This window comes from Marmota marmota, unplaced genomic scaffold (assembly GCF_001458135.2).
Source record: "Marmota marmota marmota unplaced genomic scaffold, marMar, whole genome shotgun sequence".
Lineage (NCBI taxonomy): Eukaryota > Metazoa > Chordata > Mammalia > Rodentia > Sciuridae > Marmota > Marmota marmota.
In genome coordinates, this window is record NW_026000241.1 from 24,488,295 (window position 1) to 24,512,589 (window position 24,295).

The window sequence follows — 24,295 nt, forward strand, 5'->3', positions numbered from 1 at the left end:
CCTCCCCGCACCCCGCCCTCGTGCCCCACTCCCAGCCATGGCCAGTGTGTGTAGCCCGCTTGATGCTGGCATTTATAGGAGATGTTGCCTTTCCTATTCATTTTCACAGTCAAAAAACTGGGTGATGCTTTAAAGGAGGGAAGAAAGGCATGTGTAACACTCCCCCCCCTTTTTTTCAATGTTAGTGCTGTAAGATTTTTAGGCTTTAAAAATTTTAGTTTTAGTTTGTAAGGCAAGTTAAACATGAAAATGTTATAATTGAAAACTAAAGATAACAATAAAATAACATTGTAACTTGATTGTCTTTCAAACCCAGTTCCTTTTCCACAAACAAGTAGTTAACAATTTGGTATGGGTCCTTTTAGATCTTTTCCTTTTTTCCTTAATATAAGTAAATATGTATGGAGGCATGAACATATAGAAATAAAATTTTGGTTTAGTACTGTGAGTTTTTAACATGTGATCTTATTTCTCTATAATTTATTGTTTCACTGAATCTGTACCCTTGATCTTTTTGTATTGGTACATTTAGATCTACTTACTTTTTTTTTAGGTCTGTTTTTCAAAATGTCATAGTGTTCCTTAGTACACTATGTGTACTATGTGTTCCTTAGTGTATCTTCCTTTTATTGACACATTTTTGTTCCATGTTTTTCATTATTAGGCATCTGCTACAATGAAAATAAAGAGTTCAGAGAGGTTGAATGACTTGCCCCAGGCTTCACAGTGACTAGTGGGAGCAAGCTGGGTAGAGCATGAGAGATGTTGATGAGCACCCTGTTTTTACATTCCAGTTTTTGCACATATGGAAATATTTTTCTATGATAGATGTTTAAAGGTCAAAGGGTATTTTTTTTAAACTAAACATAAGGTAGTGATAAAATGTGAATTTATTATAAAATAAATAATAGATTGCCTAACAAACTATTTTCAGTGTTAACTAAGTAGGGTTGTTAGTAGATCTCAATATGTAAGTATGGTTGCAGAGAAATAAATGATTTGTTTGTCTGAAGGTGAGAGTTAATTGTATTGTTTTGCTTCCTATCCTGGCAGTTGTGCTGGCTAAATGAAAGTTTAAAACGGGAACCGTTAATTCCTTTTGGAATAGACAGTATGCTGCCTCTCAGGATACAATTTCTGTCTCTAGGAGAGAATTTGTCTTTTGTACCTATATGTGCTTAGGAATCGGATGACATGCTGTTGTTGAAGGCTAGCTAATGGTTTTATTTAGAGTGTGACTTCGTTAGTAGTTGGTAATTAATAGCTACTCATTCTTGGGCTTTTGGCATTAGGTTTGGTTTCCTGCTTGGCCTTTCCTTATTTCTAAGGAAGTGTGAAGAACTATGAAGCCATTTGATTAAACATATATACTGTTGTCTGCCTTCCTTCATAGTCCATTACATGAAATTGCGATTCTTTTCAGCCTGTTTCCCCTCCTTTAAATGTGGAGCCTTAGCAAGTCATAACTTCTCCCACTTTCCTGTATAAATCAAATATCAGTTTTTCAGAATCATGTACAAGTATCTCTTGATATCCAGATCTCTTTTTTTTTTTTTGGATATTAGAAGGTCTTAATATACTGTGCCTGGTTCTGAGTTTTGGGTAACAAACAGTGGAGTTTGGACAGCAGGGAATTTACTTGAAAAATTTAGCAAATCAATTCAGTTTGAGTTTAGATAGTGTGAATTTAGACATTAAAAGTTTGGATAGTGAGCCAGGTGTGGTGGTACACTCTTTTAATCCTCATGGTTCAGGTGGTGAGGCTGAGGCAGGAGGATTCCAAGTTTAAAGTCAGCCTCAGCAATTTAGTGAGGCCCTAAGCAACTTAGGGAGACAATATTTCAAAATAAAAAAAGGCCTGGAGAAGTGGCTCAGTGGTTAAGCACCCCTGAGTTCAATTCCTGATTAATAGTAATAGTATTAATATAAATTAAAAAAAATAAAATTTGGATAGTGAAGGAAAATTGTGTATAAGATTACTTTGTATATGCTTAAAGAAGGCTTCAAGCTGAAGGTTTAGCACTGTTAAGTTTGGGGCAGGTGTTCCCTTATAGGACTCCTCCAACAGCTCATGCTAAACACTGATCCAGAGCCAGCTACAGCTGATCCTATCTGAACCTAGAATTGAACTTTTTGAGAGAAGGGACTTTGTTCATCTGTGACACACAGTCATGTGTGCTAAGTTCATAATATGTAGTTAATGATGATTATAATATTCTTTTCAAAGTTGTTAGAATTTGACAAGGAAGTTAAAACTGAAATTCTATTCTTTAAAAAATAGTCTGTGTAGCTGGGTGTGGTGGTGCAATGCCTATAATCCCAGCAACTCTGGAGGCTGAGGGAGGAGGATTGCAGGTTTGAGGCTAACCTCAGCAATCTAGCAAGGCCCTATAAAATAAAAGGGGTTGGGAATGTAACTTAATTGTAAAGTAAGTGCTTCTGTGTTCAATCCACAGGACCACACACTAAACAAAACAAAACAACAACACAAAATTTACAATAGATATTACAAAAACATGCTTTTTTTTTTTTGTTGTATTAAAGAATGGAACAAAATAAAAAGATTGATAAAGATGAATTTTCACACCTGAAAGGTAGAATTTCCTTAGAGTTTAAAATTTTGGTATAGCTTTTCTTTCTTTTGTTTTGGTATCAGAGATTTGCCTTGATAGATTGCTGAGGCTGGTTTTGAACTTGAGATCCTCCTGTCTCAGCCTCTTGAACCTCTGGGATTATAGGCATGTGTCATCATGCCCAACTTGGCACACCTTTTCTTTTGTGGGAAAATAATAATAATAAAAAAAACCCTAGCTTTCATTGATTTAGTTAATTTATAAGTGAAAATGGTACTATATTTTGGGTCTAAGTGTAATCCAATCGAATATTGCTGTTAGAAGGTGTAAGAGCAAAAAATCAAGAAAGCCTTCCATATTAACATGAAAGTGTTCCCCTCACAACAGGCTTTCATGAATCTCTGACCCTGGAAGTTCTTTCTATTGAGGATAAAGTAACTTCCGCAGAAGACCATTTAAAAATCTTTGCCACCTCTGTTCTTACTATGAGATTTTGAATGGTCTGTGGACTTAAAAAAAACAAAGTATACTTTATAAGGATTATAGTTAGCTCTAAGAATTCTTTTCTTTGAGAGAAAATAGTCTTGTTTTAAAATTTTTTGCCCACTTTGAATGATATACACAGTATGTTCTCAGTATATATCTGTTTCACAATAATAATGATTTGTTTTTAGGGTCCTGATGAAGAAGCTGTTGTGGATCTTGGCAAAACTAGCTCAACTGTAAACACCAAGTTTGAAAAAGAAGAACTAGAAAGTAAGTTTGTTAAAATAGTATGCTTATTAGCAGCTGAAATTACTGATTGTTTGTTCTTTAAGTTTTACCTACTGTTTCTTGAGACACTTTTCTTTACTCTTGTGGGGGAGAGCATACATTTAGAAGAGGGCTGGACACATTTTCAGTATAATGTAGAGTAACAATGTAGCAAACACCCATGCAGCCACCATCTGTGTGTAGAAATGGAACATTCCCTGATTATTTATTTGCTAGACAGACTCTATCATGGCATAAGATGGATTTCAGAGAGCATCTCAGACCTCACCGATCATTATTATTACTTGGAAAACTGAATGGCCACAGATACAAAATCAGTTAATTCTATTGTCTCATTTCTGGCTGACTGGGTAATTTGAATTATGAGCATGCTGGAGTGCCCAACTAATAAGCCACAGTTATTATTAGTTGTCATCTACATGCTTATTTTATAGGTCTGTTACGTCAGCCTCTTAAAATGCTATAGTAACCCCTGTGCAAAATTGTCGAGCAAGGGAGTTACTGGTCCAGCCACTTTCTCTAGGCAGGAAGAAATAATTTTAGATACACAGAGCAGCTGCCAAGATAGTACAGGCCACTTCTATAAGCACTTCACCTGGGTTCTCCCAGTATCAGGAGTGTTGATTTTTGCATATTCAGTGTACATTAGCGAAAGTATAGAAATGAACTAGGTTAAATACTAACTTAATTAGTAATTGGTTAACTGCTAGTTTACTATTAACTAAACCATAGATTTTATTTAGAATTCATCAATTTTTTTCCCATAATTTTTTTTTTCCTCTCTGTTCCAAGATCCAGTTCAGGATTCAACCATACATTTAGTTGTTATGTCTCCTTAGTCTCTTAACAGTTTTTCTTCTTTCCTTGTCTTTCATGACTATAACACTTTTGAAAAGGAGTGGTAAAATATTTTGAACAATGATCTTCAGTTTTGGTTTGTCTGATGTTGTCACATGAATAGACTGACATGGATAATGTACTGTAGAAGGAATGTGCCCATCTCCGTGCATCATGTCTGTGAGCATTGCAGCAACATGACTTATTGATGATGTCAATGTTGAACTTAAGATTAAGTCGCTGTTCATAGAAAATGTTTTGATAGACATTTTTGGGATCTCTTTAGGAATTGCATGTTAAAATCTGAGAGCTGGTTGTATACAGACTGTTAATCTGTTGCTTTTAAGAAGGAGGTGGAAAGAGACAAACAAGAGTTCTCATTTACACCCTGAGATTTATTTATTTTCAAATAACTTTAAAAGTCTAGGTTTAGTAGGGCTTCTGTGAAGAAGGAGACAATCTGTAACAGAAGACACTGAAGACAAAACAAAAGCAGAAAAAGCAATAAGGCCCAATCTTCTAATCTTTGGATTTCGGAGTATTCTTATCTGGTTTATCTGGCCTTTCTGAACTGCAAACTATTTATTTTTATCTTGGTGCATTGTGGCTTGTGTGCCAAGACCCATTAGTACTAATTGGAGTAACAACTTTATAATTCCCAGTGCACAGGGATAGGAATTTTACTCTTTAATTTCTATTCTTCTTGGTATTCAGAAGGAAATATTTATTTTCACTGAAATAAAATGGTGAAGTCACTGAATTTTGCCATTGTTTCTTTGCTGAGGTATAATTCTTATGAAGTGGAATTTACCCCTTTAAAGTATGCTCTTCATTGTTAATATCCACTGTGTTGTGCAGCTGTCACTGCTTTGGTTCCAGGAAATTTCTGTCATTCCCCAAAGAAGTCCTATATAAATAATTTTGAAATTCAGAAATTTCTGATAAAATTTTATTTTTAATAATTTGAGATTTAATTTCTATACAGATTTATCAGATGCTTATTACTATGTGCTAGGGAAAGTGCTGGCTCAGCTTCCTGAATAGCTGGGATTACAGGTGCACACCACTATGCTTGACTGCTTATGCACTTTATTGACATTAATGTATTGCCAACTGAAAAAGAATGTTGCCTTTTTTGCCTTGGCTGGAAACATGAACCTTAGGCAACTACCCAAACTTTTTGCTACTCTGTGTGTGTCCACAGATGAACTCAGTATCTCTATAAGTATTGATTTTGGGGTTCCAAGGAAATTTTAGTCATCAAATTTACAAATATAGAATGAATGACTGATAAATATTTATTTCTTCATCATCTTAATGGAATTTGTTAGGAGAAGAATATCATTAAATTTATTATTTCAGCATATTTAAAATTTTGTATATAAAGGCAAAAAGTAACTATATCAGATGTTTTTTTTGTGACTCATTAGTTCAACTTGTTGTTTGTGTCCCTCATTTTAGGGGAAAGGGATGGGGTTTGAACCTAGGGGTTCTACTACTGAGCTGTATCCCCAGCTCCCCCCATCCTTTTTTTAAATGAAAGGGTCTAAGTTCTTGCATCTTGTGGGTGCCCTGGCTCAACTTTCTGAGTCACTGTGAGCCACGGAACCTGAACCTTGTCCCTCTTTACTCAACACAACTTAGATAGGAACCTCTCTTATTAAACTTTTCAAAGAAGTCATATCCTTTTCTCTCAACAGTTGACATACTGCTACTTGCTCTTTTGTTCCCTGATTTAGTTTCTTTTAGTGAGCGAAAGCAGATACTGCCTTTCATAACTTGGTTTTCTTGGTTAAAATGTAATCAGGATCATACAATATTAGTAGTAGCTTTTTCTGTCTTAACAGTATACAGTAACTGCATTGCTTTTTATCCGACAGTTTCTATCCTTTAGTTGGAGTGTTTGGATCATTTACCTTTGATACAATCCTTAGTAATTTGGATCTTTATCCAAAACATCTAAAATAAGTTAATATTTATAATTATTAACATGTCAAATGTATTGAAAAGTATTTAATAATCAATAAATGTACCCTTCAAAGACCTCTATTAATTAGGTTAGCTTTAAATGTCGAATAAACTTATGTTTGTATAATATTATTTCATATGAACTTAGCTCTTCTTTCTCAAAGTATCTTTTTAGAGGTACAAAATAATGCTTATTTACATAGATCATCTATATATCTTATAATAATTAGTGGTATTACCCCTTGGGCATAGCATTTTGTGTAGTACTCTGTAAAATAAGAGGGGTAACGAAGACTCTCATTGTTAGTTTTATGAACTTTTAAATAATTCTTTGTTAACAGTAAATTTTGGTGCACTTTTATGAATGCCAGCACTTTTCTCTTTTGGAAACCATCAGTTTGTTTCTGAATCTTTTAATAGGTCACCGAGCTGTGTATATTGGAGTTCACGTCCCATTTAGTAAGGAGAGTAGGCGGCGGCACAGGCATCGTGGGCACAAACATCACCACCGGAGAAGGAAAGATAAAGAATCAGATAAGGAAGATGGACGGGAATCTCCTTCTTATGGTAAGAGAAAACAGTTGATCTATTAACAGTTTGAATTCTTATCCTGGAAAGTATCTTAACTTTTTAATTGAACCCATTCTTTTAAAAATTGTCTATCTGTAGTAATTTAGCCACATTATGTACATTGGAGATACCAATTACAGAATTTTCTTTGAACAAGAAAGATATTTGGTTAATAGGTGAAGAACTTGGTATAAATGAAAAAATTAAAGGTGGAGGGCTTTGTTTTCTTCATTGTTTTTCAGCCTTGGCATAATAAAAGGTGGGCTTTGTCATTTAACTTTCAATTTAGGAGGATTTTATATCCTTTTCTCTGCCATATATTTAATTACTTGCATATGTATTGAACAGACATCTGGAATACCAAGGTTCATTACAGGAACCTTAAGTCCTTTTAAACCATAATTTTTGGCTAGAAGCTTTTATTCATGAGGCTACATTACTTGATTATCTGCTCCGAAAAGAGTGCTCTCATTTGACAGTATTGTCTATGTAGAAGAATAGGGATTCATTTGTTACATAAAAGCAGAGAATTATGCAAATACTAACAGAAATCAGATATAGATATAGATGTAAAGGAAAGAGAATGTTAATCTCTAATGTCATAGGGATTGAATGTGGTAATTTAAGTGGCCCTGAGACTCAGTGGGAAAGAAGAGCCCCAAAACAATAACTGTGCAGGTATGATACTTCCTTGACATATAGGAGGTCTTCAGTTTGTAGGCTGTTATGGGCCCATGTGGCCATGTCTACACTATAGTCTCAGCGAGTGCTTTCTAGTAAAGCTATGTGAGCTGTACCCTTACAGGCACTTGTGTGCTATGCTAAAGCAAGGTTTTTGTGAAGAACCATAAAATGAAAACGTTACCATGTATAATATAGCTACGACATGAACATGAGACAAATACTGATGGCCTAGTAAAATAATGGCATAATTTGGCGTGAACATACTTTATAAACAGTTACGAAAAATTGTGCTGTATATGGGTAGTAATGAGTGTAATGCATTCCACTATTGTCATGTATTTTAAAAAAATTCAGTTGCAAACATTCCACCTATCCTTTGACATGTGCTAGTATTTAATTTTTGCAATAGAGTTGTTTTTTGTTGTCATTTTGTGGTGCCAGGGATCTAATTCAGGGCTTCATACTTGCTAGGTAATCACTCTACCACTGAACTACACCTTCAGACCTTTCTCATCAGTTTTAAAAGATAGATATTATGCATTTTATAGATTAGGAAACTTTAGAGAGGCTAAAGATATTATGCATTTTATAGATTAGGAAACTTTAGAGAGGCTAAATGACAGGCATCTCTTTAGAATCTCTAAGAGACAGTGATAACCTAATAAAATATTAAATGGTCTTGTAATCAGCAAAGGCCATGTAACTGGCAAAGGGAAAATGGATACCAATTAAAAAGAATGGCTTGTGAACTTTAATATGAAGTAATTTTAGAAATATTTCACTGTTCCATATGATGTACCTGTCCAGTTTAGGATATCTTAGTGTCATCTGGGAGAGGATCAGTAAACTTCTACAATTCATACTGAATAAAAGGCACATAATATTTTTATGAATGGAAATACTTTTTTACTAAACTGTGTTTACATGTTCACTAAGGTTGGTAACTTGATTTTTCAAGCAATGATATGGGATTAAATGTCTAAGTATAGTGGTTTGAAAATAAATTATGATGTTGGAAGTTTTTGACTTTTTTTTATAGTAATTATTCCTAGAAAAGATATATGTCCCTGAAGTGGATTTAATTATTAACTACCAATTTGTGTCCTCTAAAGTGCTATGAATGATGTCCCTTCTTTCTTATTTCTAAAAAAAGATTACACAGGACTTTTGATTGTAGATATAATGGAATAAAAAGGACTGACTTTTCTCTTCCATTTTATTTTGTACTTTATCCTTTTTGTTATTTTCCCACTGGTTCTTCTGCCACTAGCTTTAGTTTTTATTTTTACTTTTTTTAAAGGAACATTTTAAAATATTCTGATTGGTTTTATACATGACAGTAGAATGCATTTTGACACATCATACATAAATGGAGTATAACTTCTCGTTCTTCTGGTTATTTATAATGTAGAGTTACACTGGTCATGTAATCATATATTCACACAGGGTAGTGATGTCTGATTGCTTCTATTCTATTTTCTACCCCCATATTTCCCCTCCTTTTATTTCTCTCTATCTAATCCAAAGTACCTCTGTTCTCCATGTCCCCATTGTGAATTAGCATCTGCATATCAGAGAAAACATTCATCCTTTGGGTTTTTGGGATTGACTTTTTTTGCTTAGCATGTTATTCTCCAGTTCCATCCACTTACCAGAAATGTCATAATTTCATTCTTCTTTAAGTCTGAGTAGTATTTCGTTGTGTATATATACCACAATTTCTTTATCCATTCTTCTGTTGAGGGGCATCTAGGTTGGTTCCATAGTTTGGCTGTTGTGAATTGAGCTGCTGTAAACATTGATGTGGCTGCCTCACTGTAGTAGGCTGATTTTAAGTCCTGTAGGTGTAAAGCTACAAGGGGGATATCTGGGTCAAATGGTGATTCCATTCCAGGTTTTCTAAAGAATTTCCATACTGCTTTCCATAGTGGTTATACCAATTTGCAGTTCCACCAGCAATGTATGAGTGTACCCCTCACCAGCTTTATTGAGGTATAATTGACAAATACAAATTATATGTATTTAAGATACATAACATGATATATGGATACATTGTCAAATGATTACCACAGTCAAGTTAATTAGTATATTCTCATGTCACATAGTTGCTTTTTTGTGTGTGGTGAGGACATTTAAGGTCTACTTTCTTAGTAGACTTCAAATATTCAATTCAGTTTTATTAACTGTAGTCACCATATTGTATATTAGGTCCCCAGAATTTAATATTCTTGTAACCGGAATTGTACCTGACCTTCCATTTTAAATAGATAGAAAACTGGATATAATATATGAAACAAGTTATAGTTATATAATATAGGAAACAAGTTATAGTTCCAGATGTTGGGTAACAGGCAGCACAGGACTGTGATAGCTAAAAGAAGCAAATGAGATTGCCTGAGTTTATTGCCTAAACATAGTTTCCAGGCCATAACACGGGGAGGGGGACCTGCATGGAACCTAGCAAACTCTTAGTAGTCATGGGTTAAAGAAGCCATCGTAACAGAAGTAGAGACAATTTTGAACTCACTGAAATAAAAACACAGTATAGGCAAGTAACTGATGTAGAGTCTTCTCCAGAGGGGATGTGATTCTGATGTATGCATGTTTCTTTCAGCATGGCACTGTGCAAAGTGAGAACTGGAAGATGCACCTGAAGCAGTGCTTGGAGGCAAAATTGTGCCACTTAATCCTTTCATCAGAAAAGGAAGATGAAAGTGATTTAAGCTTTTTTTTTTTTTAATTGGTTGTTCAAAACATTACAAAGCTCTTGACATATCATATTTCATACATTAGATTCAAGTGGGTTATGAACTCCCATTTTTACCCCAAATACAGATTGCAGAATCATATCGGTTACACATCCACATTTTTACATAATGCCCTATTAGTAACTGTTGTATTCTGCTACCTTTCCTATCCTCTACTATCCCCCCTCCCGTCCCCTCCCATCTTCTCCCTCTACCCCATCTACTGTAATTCATTTCTCTCCTTGTTTATTTTTCCATTCCCCTCACAACCTCTTATGTAATTTTGTATAACAATGAGGGTCTCCCTCCATTTCCATGCAATTTCCCTTTTCTCTCCCTTTCCTTCCCACCTCATGTCTCTGTTTAATGTTAATCTCTTCTTCCTGCTCTTCCTCCCTGCTCTGTTCTTAGTTGCTCTCATTATATCAAAGAAGACATTTGGTATTTGTGTTTTAGGGATTGGCTAGCTTCACTAAGCATAATCTGCTTTAGTGCCATCCATTTCCCTGCAAATTCCATGATTTTGTCATTTTTTAGTGCTGCGTAATACTCCATGGTGTATAAATGCCACATTTTTTTTTATCCATTCATCTGTTGAAGGGCATCTGGGTTGGTTCCACAGTCTAGCTATTGTGAATTGTGCTGCTATGAACATCGATGTGGCAGTATCCCTGTAGTACGCTCTTTTAAGGTCTTCAGGGAATAGTCCAAGAAGGGCAATAGCTGGGTCAAATGGTGGTTCCATTCCCAAATTGGCGGCACCAATTTGCAGTCCCACCAGCAATGTACAAGTATACCCTTTTCCCCACATCAAGATTCATTTGGGCCAAAGTTTGATTCTTTGGAAAGATCAGTAAAATTAATAAACATTCTGATCAAGTGAGGGGGAATAAAATAATTTTCTGTACCGACACCACTGAAAGGCTAATAAGGAATCATTATGAATGTCTTTGTGCCAGCAAAATGGATAGTTTAGATGAAATGGGCACAATCCTTTATGAATATAAACCACAGGGCTGGGGTTGCAAGTTGGTGGTAGAGTGCCTGTTGAGTGTACATGAGTCCTTGGGTTTGATTCCCCACCACTTCAAGAAAAGAAAGAGAGGAGGGACTAAGGAAGGGAGGGAGGAAACGAAAGAGGATATAAATGACCAAGCTGAAGTGTATAAACTTATTAAAGATATTGAGTTTGTATAGTCGAAAAACATTGTCACAATAAATTTACTGCCAGATGATTTCAGGAACGATTTCAAAGAAACATGTAAAAAAAGAACTAATAGTCTTTGCTGGAAAATTTAAGAGAAGGGAACACTTTGTAATTTCATGTTATGAATTCAGCATTACCCTAATATCAAAACTAGACAGATATTGCAAGAAAGTGAAACTACAGACAAAATACTTCCTGTGATTGTAGATTCAGAAATCCTGAACAAAATAAAAACAGATCTTATCCTGCAATATTTAAAAAGAATAATATGTCATAATAGACAGACCTAGGCTGAATAATGCCTCCAAGATATCTATATGTTAATCTCTGGAACATGTACGTGCTGCCTGAGATGGCAAAAGGGACTTTGCAGACGCAGTTAAGGATTTTGAAATGGGGATGTTATTCTGTATTACGCAGGTAAGCCTGATATAATCATAGGTGTCTTTGGTAATAGAGGAGGTCAGCATATCAGACTGGGAATAGATGTGAGGAAAGAAAAAAGTGGTTGTAGTATTCAGATTTGGAAAAAGTTAAGAGACAGGTTTTCCCCTAGATCCTCTGGAAGGAACCAGCCCCACCAGCACTGTGATTTTAGCTTTGTAACACTCATTTTGGACCTCTGGTCTGCAAAACACTAGTAAGAGAATAAAATTGTGTTGTGTAAGCCACCAAGTTTTTGGTAATTTGTTACGGCAAAAATATGACACTAATTTGATAACCAACTGGGAGTGTAAGGTTGGTTTAAAATTTAAGCATCTATCAGTGTAAGTAAGTAGTACAAAGGAGAAAACTTATATAATAATTTTAATACATCTAAAATAAACCTTTAACAAAATTCAACTCCCTTTTATGATAAAACTTTAATTAAGCAAACTAGAAATAGACAGAAACTATGTCAAGCTGATAAAAAATAAGACCAGTACTGGGGATTGAACCCAGGGGTGTATTTACCACTGAGCTATAGTCTCAGTCCTTTTTATTTTTCATTTTGAGACAGGGTCTCACTAAGTTGCTTAGGTCCTCACTAAGTTGTTAAGGCTGGCCTGGAACTTGAAATCCTCTTGCCTTAGCCTCCTGAGTTGCTGGGATTGTAGGTATGTGCCACCATGCCTGGCCCTGGCCCTTTTTATTTTTATTTTGAGATAAGGTCTCACTAAGATGCTTAGAGCCTTGCTAAATTTCTGAGGCTGGACTCAAACTTGTGATCCTCCTGCCTTATCCTCAGGTGTGTGCTTTCAATATCACTTTTAATGGTGAAAGATTAGTGCTTTTCCCCTATGATTAGGAAAAAGGCAAGATGTTCTCTTTGACCACTTTTATATCGTATTGTACTTGAGCACCTAAAGGGCGTACAGATTGCCATGAAAGAATTTGAATTGTCTTTATTACAGATACAGGATCATACAGGTAGCAAATCCAAAACAGCCTCCCAAAATGTGGAAGGAAGTAATAAGTGAGTTTAGCAAGATTGCAGTCTATAAAATCAGTTCTTTTTCCCTCTGGGTACAGTGCCATTTATGGTAGCACTAGTAATATTCTTTAAGAATAACTGGCAACAAATGTGCAAGATCTAAATGCTGGAAAGTTCAAAACAGTAGAAAAATTTAGTCATATGTTTTCATTTCTTCTGTATAGGTCCCAGGGTATTCCTTCAGTATGAAGACCATGTCATATACATACTGGAAATTTTTCAGATTGCCTCTCACCTTTCTCCTTATATTTTCCTCTTTCTGGAGCTCTTCTTGTTAGACCTTTATATTCTGTTCCATATTGCTTAACCTTTTGTGTTTTCCGTCTTTGTTTCTCATTCTGTAGAATTTTCTCAGATTCGTCTTTTCCTTTAACAATTCTCTCTGATCTGCTCCTTAACCTGTTGTCATGTCCTGTTTATTACATCCACAAATACCTGGAGGACATTTACTTAGGCTTAAATGTTCAGTGTGAACTCATTTCTCATATTCAGCAGTTTGATTTTTTTTTTTTTTTTCACATTGAAAGCCTTAGGCCCCTTAACTGTCCCAAACTAATATTTATGCAAGTTTCTGTCTTTAGGGACCCTGTACTACACACATTGTCTATTTCTAGATGTTGTCAGTTGGATATCTGCTTCTTGCAGTGACCTGTCCTACCTCTCAACCCCTAGCTCATAGCTTTGTTTTCCCATGGCAGTAGGGACAGTTAGAAAAGTTAGTTCCTGTATACTTGTAACTTTGAGTTTTTCATTGTTTTTTTACACTAGGAGATTTTCTTTTTTTTTTTTTTCTCTTGAACTTAGCTATATTTTATATTTTTCTTGACTTTAGCTATATTTAAATGTTCTATCTTGTCTAACATTTCTATTCATTTTAATTGTTTTTGGTACCATGCTTTGAATCCAGGGGCACTTAAACACTAAGCCACATCCCAAGCCTTTTTAAATTTTTATTTTGAGAGAGTTTCACTAAGTTGCTTAGGGCCTTGCTAAGTTTCTGAAGCTGTCTTTGAACTCCTGGTCCTCTTGCCCCAGCCTTCCGAGTCACTGGGATTATAGGTGTATGCCACTGCACTTGGCTCCCATTTTTTTGTTGTTGTTGTTTGTTGATGGACCTTTATTTTATTCACTTATTTATATGTGGTACTGAGAATTGAACCCACACTTGCTAGGCAAGCGCTCTACCACTGAGCTAAAACCCCAGTCCTTCTAGGAATTTTTTTAAAAATATTTTTTTACTTGTGATAGACACACAATATCTTTATTTATTTGTGTATATGGAGCTGAGGATCGACCCCAGTGCCTCACACATGTGAGGTAAGCGTTCTACCACTGAGCCCCAGCCTCTGCCCACCCATGCGTTTTTGATGAGAAAAAATTCCTGACTTTGAGTGTAGCACTCCATGTTTTGGATGTTGCTTATTTTTGTTTGTTTTAGATTAGTTATACATTAGTTTGACTTTTTTAAACATATTTTTTCTTCTTTGTAATGGTGATCTTGTGATAACTTTTTTTTTGGGGGGGGTCTGGATTGTTGGTCCTAGTTTTCTTCTAAAATTATAGTATTTTAATAATCAAAAGAAAATTTTGATGAAATATATTTGTTTATAGCAACTATTTCACTTTGAGAACTGTGAATATATATTTGAGTGAGTGGAGGAAAACTTTGTATTTAAATTTTATTTTGTCAAGATACACCCTCCCAGAGAGTTCAGTTCATCCTTGGTACTGAAGATGACGATGAAGAACACATTCCCCACGATCTCTTCACGGAAATGGATGAACTATGTTACAGAGATGGAGAAGAATATGAATGGAAAGAAACTGCCAGGTAATGCTGCTGATTCTTATATGTTGGGAAAATAAAGATAGATTGTTAAAAATTGACTTGACTTGGTTTCTTTTGATAATAAATATATTAAGTTGAAATTATGGAATATATCAAGTGCTTTAAATTAGTTAACAGAGAATTTCCTTGTCAGTGTCTGGAAATTTATCTTTAATTTTTCTCCTTATTTTCAAATCTGTTTCCTTAACTAACCCTTCATCTATTTATTTATTTATTCAGTAAGTATCCCTTTATTTTATTTTTTTGTGGTGTTGAGGACTGAACCCAGTGCCTCACACCATGCTAAGAGACCACTCTACCTCTGAGCCAGAACCCCAGCCCTAGTCCTTTATTCTTTTAAGTTTAAAATAAGATTAGAATTGGAAAATATGAAACTCTAAAGTTTGTTTTTTTTTTTTTTTGTAGGCTGACTTATGATAACTAAAAAAGAAACATTGTGAACCATTGGCCTAATTTGTGAAAATGTGTTTGTAGTGAAAATGTTGTTCCGGGGATGGGTTTTTTGGTTACTTTTTTCTTTTTATAAATGAAAGTGTATGTTTATTAAAGTTCAAAAAATGGAATAGTCATTATTTATAAAGTATTTTTATGTATTATTCTTTTAGATGGCTGAAATTTGAAGAGGATGTTGAAGATGGTGGTGACCGATGGAGTAAACCTTATGTGGCAACTCTCTCTTTGCACAGTCTTTTTGAACTGAGGAGTTGCATCCTAAATGGAACAGTCATGCTAGACATGAGAGCAAGCACTCTAGATGAAATAGCAGGTATTGAAAGGGTATAAAAAGAGAAATAATAGCATTAAGAAAATAAAGTGGCATTTTATACATTTATGTAACAATTCTGTTGAACTTCTGTTCTTCTCAGAGGCAGTAGGAGGAATAGACATATAAATAAAGATACTTTTTTTGGGTCTCTAAGAAGTTTTGAGATTAGAATGTTAAAATGGACAGACATGACTGTAGTATCAAGAAGAGAGTGACTAATACCATAAGCAAGTATGGAGTCTCTGCAAATTCAGAGGAATGAATTTTTTTTTTCCTTTGTGTTTTGGATCAAGGTGTCTAGAGAAGATCCACAGAGAACATTAATTGTACAATTTATTCATAGAATTTGAGTACATGGGAATAAAGAACAGGGACTACAAGAGAAAAAGTGTTCCAAAGGAAGAGGCAGCAGGAGGAAAAGTCTAGGGAAGTATAGATAGATAGGTGTGAATCCCAGAAAAGCCAATTCCATATCTTAAGTAGTGGGAGCTATATTGGGAAAATAAAGATAGATTGTGATGAATTTTGAATTATTGGGGGAAGACAGTTGGGTTTTATCAGGTGTAGGTATTTTGGTGATCATAGTGGTATTTAAGTTTGAGGGCAGTGAAATCCAGAGGGATGCTCAAGGAGTTCTGGCAATAGTGCAGGGTAGCTTGAGATTAGGAAGAGGTTAGAACAGAAGTCAGTCATCCTTTTATTCTCTAGGGATAGACTAAGCTAGAAACAATTCTGTTGGTCAGCTGTGGCAGGTATTGCAATGAAAATGAAAGAGAGATTTAGAGGATAATGTGGAAGTAGAAGTAGAAAAGGATGGTTAGGATATAGCTATTTGGTCACTTAACTAAAATTCCTAAAAATGAAAATGAAGTTCAGAGATAGTAAATTTGATAGTTTGGCTTTCACTATAGCATTTGATCTTCAAGGAAATTATAAACTAACTGGAATTTTTCAGACTAGAATATTTCAAGGTTACTTGATCATTAGATTTAACCATGTGCTAGAAATCTTTAAATTGTAGAAGTTCTTATTTTGTCTTGTACAAATGGTCAAAAATTGAGTTAGGATTAGGAATATTGAATGTATACATATGGGTCTTACCTTGGTTTCTCATTGAACATGTAATACAATGTAAATATAGTATAGTTCAGTGTTTACTTGTATGGTAAACTGTTGTCATTGTGTTATTGTTATAGTTTACCTTCTAGGTTGGTTCCTCCAGTTTTCTTTCAGAGTCATCATTATAGTTTTGATAATTTGACTGTTTAAAAAAATCTCAAATTAGTGCCACTGTTTGAAAATATTTATGCATACTTTGTAAAGTAAAAATAGCCCAGTTACCACGGTAATGTTTAAGGTGGCATTGCCATCAGTCTTCGTTTTTCACATCCCTGTCAGAGCCTAGTTATTCCTCCTCCTAGGAGTTATTGCTTCATGACGTTTTATCTACTTATTTCCTCATTGGTTTTTATACCTCTGAAAGAATGAGAGCAAAAACTTACTTTGCTTTTTATTGTAAACTTCTGTGTTCCCCGCACATTGTGAGCACTTAGTAAATAGTTACTGAGTGAATGTGTCCAGCTATTCATCTACTGGAACAATTTGCAGGAGAAATATGAGATATTTTAATATTATTGTTAATAATATTAATAATATTGTCATCTTGGGAAGTCAATATTATGAAATACTCAGCTTGGTAGAATTCATTGCATCCATACAGAAAAGCACTTTCCACCTTAGGAAGGCTATTAGTGTAAAACAGTAACTTCTCTGTAAATGTAATGGTTTTTAGTGAAATAAGGGTCGCGGTAATTTATTCATTTTTACTGAATGGGTAATGTTCATATTTATCTTTATGCATATTATCCACTATTAGGAGAGAGTAATACTTCTTGGAGCAATCTAAGGTTCTCATTTTTGTTGAGATTTCACTTTGGAATTTGTTTTTTCCTTTGTTACAGGCATTTCAGGGTTTGCTTAGCCACAATAACTGTTGTTTTTCCTTTGAATAGACATGGTGTTAGACAACATGATTGCTTCTGGCCAGTTAGATGAGTCCATAAGAGAGAATGTCAGAGAAGCTCTCCTGAAGAGGCATCATCACCAGAATGAGAAAAGATTCACCAGTCGGATTCCTCTTGTTCGATCTTTTGCAGATATAGGCAAGAAACATTCTGACCCTCACTTGCTTGAAAGGAATGGTGAGATAAGTTGTGGCATCCAGTTTTCGCTAACACTTCTAACAGCATTCCAGTATGTTACAGTTAACATTTGGGAAAAGAAGGATGACATTTCCAGAGAATTATATAGGTCATTTTATAATTTTTAGTATAATTTGTTATTGTGCCTATTAGAAATGTCATTTTTTTTTTAACAACATGATAGAATCATCTCTAGAAATCACTTGGATACGAACAATTAAGCCTTCACTCTGTTAAAATGAAACAAACTAATTTCCTTTAAGTAATACTTAAATGGTACCACTGATTCCTTACCCTGAATTACTTCTCCTTCTGCTTTTTTGTTTCTATTCAAGGTGACTTGTTGTATACTTGATTAAAGAGGCATACATTTTGTTCTATAATTTTAGTTCAATTTTTTAAAAATTCTAAATCTTGTTGAACCTTTATACCTGTATGAGATTTTTTTCCTGAAAATTTTTCCCCCACCTGAATATATTATATTCGCTGGGCATAAAACAAGTGTTGTTGGCTTGGTGTTTCTGATTTCACTGCTCTTTCTTTATAGAGTTTGTGGAAGGTTTTTATGACAAGGCCTGTTTTACACCAAGGGTGACCTATTGGTGTCTTTCAGGATACTGAGAATGGCTCAGGCCCAGGTGCACATGCCTCAGCTCTCCACCCTCTTTTCTGGGCTGGTAGCAGGTCATGTGGGATGTGGAAACAGCGTTTTTATATCCATTTCCTCTGTTCGTGTCTTAAGGCTGGCACATTGGAAGGGTCGCCTTTCCTTATTTTCTTGTGTCTAAAGTAGAAGAATACATCACTGGGGTTCTATTTTGGTTCTCAAGGAGAACTTTGATAACAGCGAATCTGGAAGACTCAGGTATGAGGATTAGAGTGGCTTAGGGAGGGTCATTATTGCCTCTAACTGCTACTGTTACCCAAAACTTATGAGGATTACAGTCATGGTGAGTGGAGTGTGGCATACAGTGTCTGTTCATCTTTTCTGACCTGAAATAATAGTATGACTTTTAAGCGTTATATGGGCAAATAGCCATGAGTTTAATATATGTCAAGTTGACAGTAATCATCTTTTGCAGCTCAGTGTATTGTACTTAATCTGACTCCTTTAAATCTGTTGAAAATTATGCCTTGGTTCATTCAAGGAACCTTTAGAATGGGATAAAAAAGTTTAGAGTAGGGTAAAAAACTTAGGTTTAATTAAAAGCAAGCTGTATGGGACCATTTACCTTTCTTTTTCACCTTTCATATAGTATATGTTCTCACGTTTGGCAAAATGAATTCATTTACCCTGAGGCACCCTATTATATCTTTATTCCCCTTATGCAATGGTTTCTGATTATCCTCCCATTTGTAATTTGATTCCTTTTAATCACAAGATAATAGCTGTTTTCTTGTAAATGCTCTTTCATCATGTTATTTTGTTGTATTTGTAATTTAACAGTTTTTCTGCATGTAGCTTATTTTTCTTAACTAAATGGTTGTTGTTTATGGATTAAAGGTTAATCTTTTAATATTTCTGGGTTTCTTGAGCATGCAGCTTTGATCATTTGGTCATATGGGATTGATTGTTGTATTTCTCATGTTTTTCCTAAAAAAGAATGGTATTCTTTTAAGCTGTGCTTAAATATACCATAAGACGTACCTTAATAGAAATATAGGGTGTTTAAGTCTGCATGACATTTCGAAATATTATAGACTTATTATCTTATTATATTGTGAGTAAACTGCTTTTTTTTCTAGTTAATTATTTAAAGATTGTATATGGTTAAACGTGCCTATGTTAAAACAAACACTTTAGGACATTTATTAATAAATATCTTTAGAGAGTTCAATAATTAGTATCCTTTCAAATTGACCTAATTTTCTTTTTAAAATAATTGATACATCTTACATATTAAACTTAACTTGAGCACTACCAAGCCCTTGGCTCAATGTTATAAATAATTAATATTAGGTTAGAAATTTTTTAGATTAGAAATTTTAGGTTAGAATTTTTAGGTAATATTAATGTGGGCTTTTGTTTTAAGACATCTGCAGCTGTTTTGTGTAATGTAGGAAAAATGCACTAAATATAAATTATTAGTTCTAGTAAGTTTTTGTTTGGATTCTATTTTTTATATTATTTTTATTATTTTTGTATTCTCAATTGCCATTTATTATTTAAGCAGTAACTTCATATTGATTTTTGTTTCTTGTAAAAATGGCAGAGTATTGGTCATCTAATTTGTGACAGAATATTGTCCCCTACAATCTGTCATTAACATTTTTTTTTTTTTAAATCTATGTTCAGGGAATTAATTGCCATTTAAATAATTTTTCAGTGATTTTCTAACATTTAAAATCTGATTGATTTGCTAACCCTCACAGCATGAATTTGAAATATTGGGCCTTTAAAGCTTGTGATTTATGGTGTAAATTGATTTTTGTGTCTACATATGCCGTCTGCAGTGAACTTCATCATTTTTCATTTATTTGTTTTATCTCAGGGGAAGGCCTTTCAGCCTCCCGCCATTCTTTGCGAACAGGTCTCTCTGCCTCAAACCTTTCATTGCGAGGAGAATCGCCTTTATCTCTTCTTCTCAGTCATCTTCTTCCTTCTTCAAGAGGTGGAACCCCTGCAGGCTCAAGGTGTACAACCCCAGTTCCCACCCCTCAAAACAGTCCTCCTTCCAGCCCTAGCATCAGTCGCCTGACCTCCAGAAGTTCCCAACAGAGTCAGCTTCAGGCCCCAGAACTACTGGTTTCACCTGCCAGTGATGATATTCCCACAGTAGTTATTCATCCGCCCGAGGAAGACTTAGAAGCACTGAAAGGCCAGGAACAGAAGAATGAGGAAAATGTTGACTTAACTTCAGGCAACTATCCCAAATCTCCATGTGTGGTGCTTTCTGCCTCTGGATCACTTGCACTTGGAATGCCTTTCAGCACATAACTTGAGCAGCATATGTAGATAATGCTAATTATTTATCTTGACTTCTGCATGTTTTTTCTTTATTGTAGAAAAGAGTAGAATTGTTAAATATTTATGTTATTAAAAAGAATTCAAAGAAGACTACACATAATTTAAGCCCTCAAAGTTTTTCACTGAAATTTTAGAGGTCAAGGCAGTCAAGATTTTAATTTTCCTTTTAATTTTTTTTTTTTTTAAAGAATGGTGGCTTTTCTTGTGCAGTTCACTCATAAGGCAAATGAACATATACGTTTATAGACAATGAGATGATGTGCCTTTTATTTATTTGAGGCTTTTAAAATAAAGACAGGATCTTATATTCTTTTTTCTCATTTTGCCTCTGAGAAGTTTGAGGTTCTCTGATAACTGACTTCTGGAATTCTAATTTCAAAGCTGCTGTTATATTTTGTAACAAAGTTTAGTTGTTCCTTGTTGAATGTCATATTTAACTTTAATCTAAAGTATCTGTAAGATTTGCAGCACCAGAGTTCCTACAATTATGTCTAGGACATATATAAATATTTATGTGTAAATTAGGAATTATTTCTTAATGGGCAAAAAGAGTTACAGCTTATTTAAGGACTATAGATTATGGTAACTTTGGTTCTTTCTTGTACATTGGTTATATGAACATTTATTCTCATAGTTTTTAAAATGTAATTTGTATTTAGAAAGTACTTTTAGTAAAAAAAAAAAGAAAGTGCTTTTAGTAACTTTTTTTTTAAAAAAAAACATTTTAGACAAGCATCAATGATATATACTAATACTAACTAATGTTTTTTTTCAGTACTGGGGATTGAACTTAGGGCCTCATGCATTATAGGCAAGTGCTCTATCATTTGAGTTATATCCCCAGTTCCATTTTTAAATTATATTTTGAGACAGGGTCTCCTTAAGTTGCTGAGGCTGGCCTCCAACTTGTGATCCTCCTGCCTCTTTCTCCTAAGTAGCTGGGATTATAGGCTTTTGCCATCACACTTGGCCTAATTGTGGTTTTAAACACTTCAGTGGCAGTACAGTGATTCAGTTACCCTATTCAATATACACATTTGTGTAAGTTGGGTATGTACACCCGTTTTAAAAAACTCAAGTTAGTTTAACTTCTCTGAGTCTTACTACACACAGCTAGTAAGTGGAAGCCTAAATTCTACTAATCATTGTTTCCTACCACTTTACAAAAAAACTCTTTCCCCCTATTGGCTTTATCTAGATATACCAAGTACATTTAATCAAAGGTTATTCTAGTTGCAGAAAGAATTTATGCACACATTTAGAAGTACCAATGAAGTTTTGTGGCTAAATAGTTGTAATATTAATTATGATTGTAGTCATAATTGCAATTGCTTGATAGTAAGTACCTAGGTATTTTTCAGATATCATATTTCTAAATTTTGTAATAGTATCTTAAGTTTGGTATTATCTCCATTTTACAAATGAAGGAAAAACAGAACTGTCAGTATCATATTGTAAATGACCAAAGCAGGGGTTTGAACTTGGCTCTACTTAAAACAAAATCTGTTGTGTTATATTTCATTGTGACTTTTACTCCTTCATGAAAAGTGTAGATTAACAATGAGGTAACTGGACATAAAGGAGACAAAAAACACCTAGAAACAATTACTTAGAAATAATCAGTACTCTTAACTAAAAAGAGCTAGGAAAATTTTCTCCTTTTTCTGGGTCAGAAATGATTTTCAACTTTCATTTATTTTTACCTGTGTCAAATTGATTGGTAATTCTGAATGTTTCTTGTTTTATCAGCTCCTTTGTTATGAAATAAGGGTCTGAAATTTTGGGTAAAAAGGAGGAGGCATAAGGGTTCACAGTGTTGTGTTATGCCATCCTACAGAAATAAAAGAAGCAATTAGCTGAGAATTGAGAATCACAGGTGTTGTCCAACCATGCTATGAATTTTTGGCAGTGAGTTTATCAGCTTTTCTGAAGAGAAGAAATTAAAATGGAGGGAAGGGGGAATTTCTAAAGGCAAAAAGAAACTCATAATTACTGTTAAGAAGACATCTGTAGAAGGTTGGTATTTACTGAAGAAAAATAACAACTGCTATGCGTTATTTCCTGTTTTATCAAGTTTGGTGCTTAACGCACCTTGAAACTCTAGTGGAATTTCCTTGATGTCTGATACCACCTTCAAGGAGGAGAGTGGCCCCAGCATCGTATTGGAAAGGCTAATGTGGTAGACTTGTGTGTCATGAAGTCATGATTTGTGCATATCTATAATAAAAAAGGAGGTAGTTTTCTATCAGTTATTCTTGGGAGAATAATTATTTGCAAGAGACATATTTAGTAAGTATTTTTCCAAACTCAGTATTTCTCAGCCTTGCATTGTTGACATTCTGACTGAGTAATTCTTCCCTGGATGGTTAGGTGGGAGGAGGTAGACGTGTGTTTTGTAGGATGCTCAGCAGCCTCTAGCCGCTGTGTACCAGCTGCCAGTATCACCCCCCATTGAAAACCAACTATGTCTAAATATTGCTAGATGTCTCTTGGAGCATAGTTTTCCCGAGTTGATAGCCCCTGCTTTATTTCTTCTTTCAAGTTTGTAATAACAGAAAACTGATACCTTTGAGTTATCTTTCTCTGTTAGACTTGCTATTTGAAAAAAAAACAATACGTGAAATAGATTTACCAGAGTATGATTTAAAAACCATTGCTGATTTTATTTATATAATCCCTTCATTCTTTCCTTCCCTCCCTCCTTCCCTCTCTCCGGCCCTCCCTCCTTTCCTTTGTTCCTTCCCTCTTTCCTTCCTGTACTGGGAGTTGAAACCAGAGGTGCTTTACCACCGAACTGTGTTCCCTGTCCATGTTATTTTTTATTTTGAGACAGAGAGCTGCTAAGTTACTAAGACTGGCCTTGAACTTGTGATCTTCCTGCCTCAGCCTCCTGAGTCACTGGGATTGTAGACACTATGCCTGACTTTCTTTTTTTTCTTTTTAAAGAGAAGCAATATTATTAAGAAGATGAAGTGAATATTTGCTAACTTGAGCAGCTAGGTTGTAGAAGAAAGGATCTGAAAATTCCCTTTCTGACATCTAAGATGTGGACCCCATTGTTAGACACCTTATTCTTTCCTCAGAGTCTCTTTTAAGCAAATAAATACAGTCTTTCTGAGTTATTTGTGCAAATGGTTGAGAGCTTTATTTTTTGGTGACTTAATTCTGACCCCTAGGAATTCATTGTAGGAGGAGGGAGATTTGCTTTATGGATTAAGACAACAGCTTTAACTTAGCTGAGGTTTGGAAGAACTACCCAGGAGGATTAAGGTGGAAAGCTCTAATGTACACCTGCCATGCTAATTTTGAAAGAAGAATGAGGCTAGCCAAGTCACTTCAGGTCATATCCTCTAGCTTTGTCACCATTGAGTTCCACATCATTTTTGTCTTCCCCTCATTTGAGTTCTGCATCATTTCTTCTTGTGTCTTCACTTTCCTCCACAGCCCTGTCATTCTGCTTCTTTCTCCCAAATCTGGTGGCTAGAATTATTCTGGAAAACTATGTCTTAAACAGTCTTTTGCTTGTATATCCACAGATTAAATACAGTTTAGCACTTAAAAGTCTGTAATAGTAGCAGTTACCCCTGGGGCCTTATTTAGACTCTCCTTGATTTTTTAAATGTGAGATAGGTGGAAACCACTGAGGAATGCTGGAAAACTTTTCTTCCCTCCCTGGG

General features: G+C 34.8%; 1 protein-coding gene across 13 annotated transcripts in view; it reads left to right on the top strand.

Annotated features, from left to right (window-relative positions):
• Positions 1-24,295, top strand: part of Slc4a7 (solute carrier family 4 member 7) — a 95,618-nt gene that overhangs the window by 25,995 nt on the left and 45,328 nt on the right. For 5 of the 13 annotated variants that reach the window (XM_048794820.1, XM_048794812.1, XM_048794809.1 and 2 more), the window contains exons 2-7: positions 3,248-3,329; positions 6,573-6,719; positions 14,527-14,665; positions 15,289-15,449; positions 17,462-17,650; positions 20,143-20,511. In XM_048794820.1, coding sequence (XP_048650777.1) covers positions 14,610-14,665; positions 15,289-15,449; positions 17,462-17,650; positions 20,143-20,511 — 775 coding nt within the window. In that variant the 5' untranslated portion in view covers positions 3,248-3,329; positions 6,573-6,719; positions 14,527-14,609. The remainder of the gene's footprint in view (positions 1-3,247; positions 3,330-6,572; positions 6,720-14,526; positions 14,666-15,288; positions 15,450-17,461; positions 17,651-20,142; positions 20,512-24,295) is intronic. The other 8 variants (XM_048794810.1, XM_048794814.1, XM_048794811.1 and 5 more) reach the window with 3 other exon arrangements.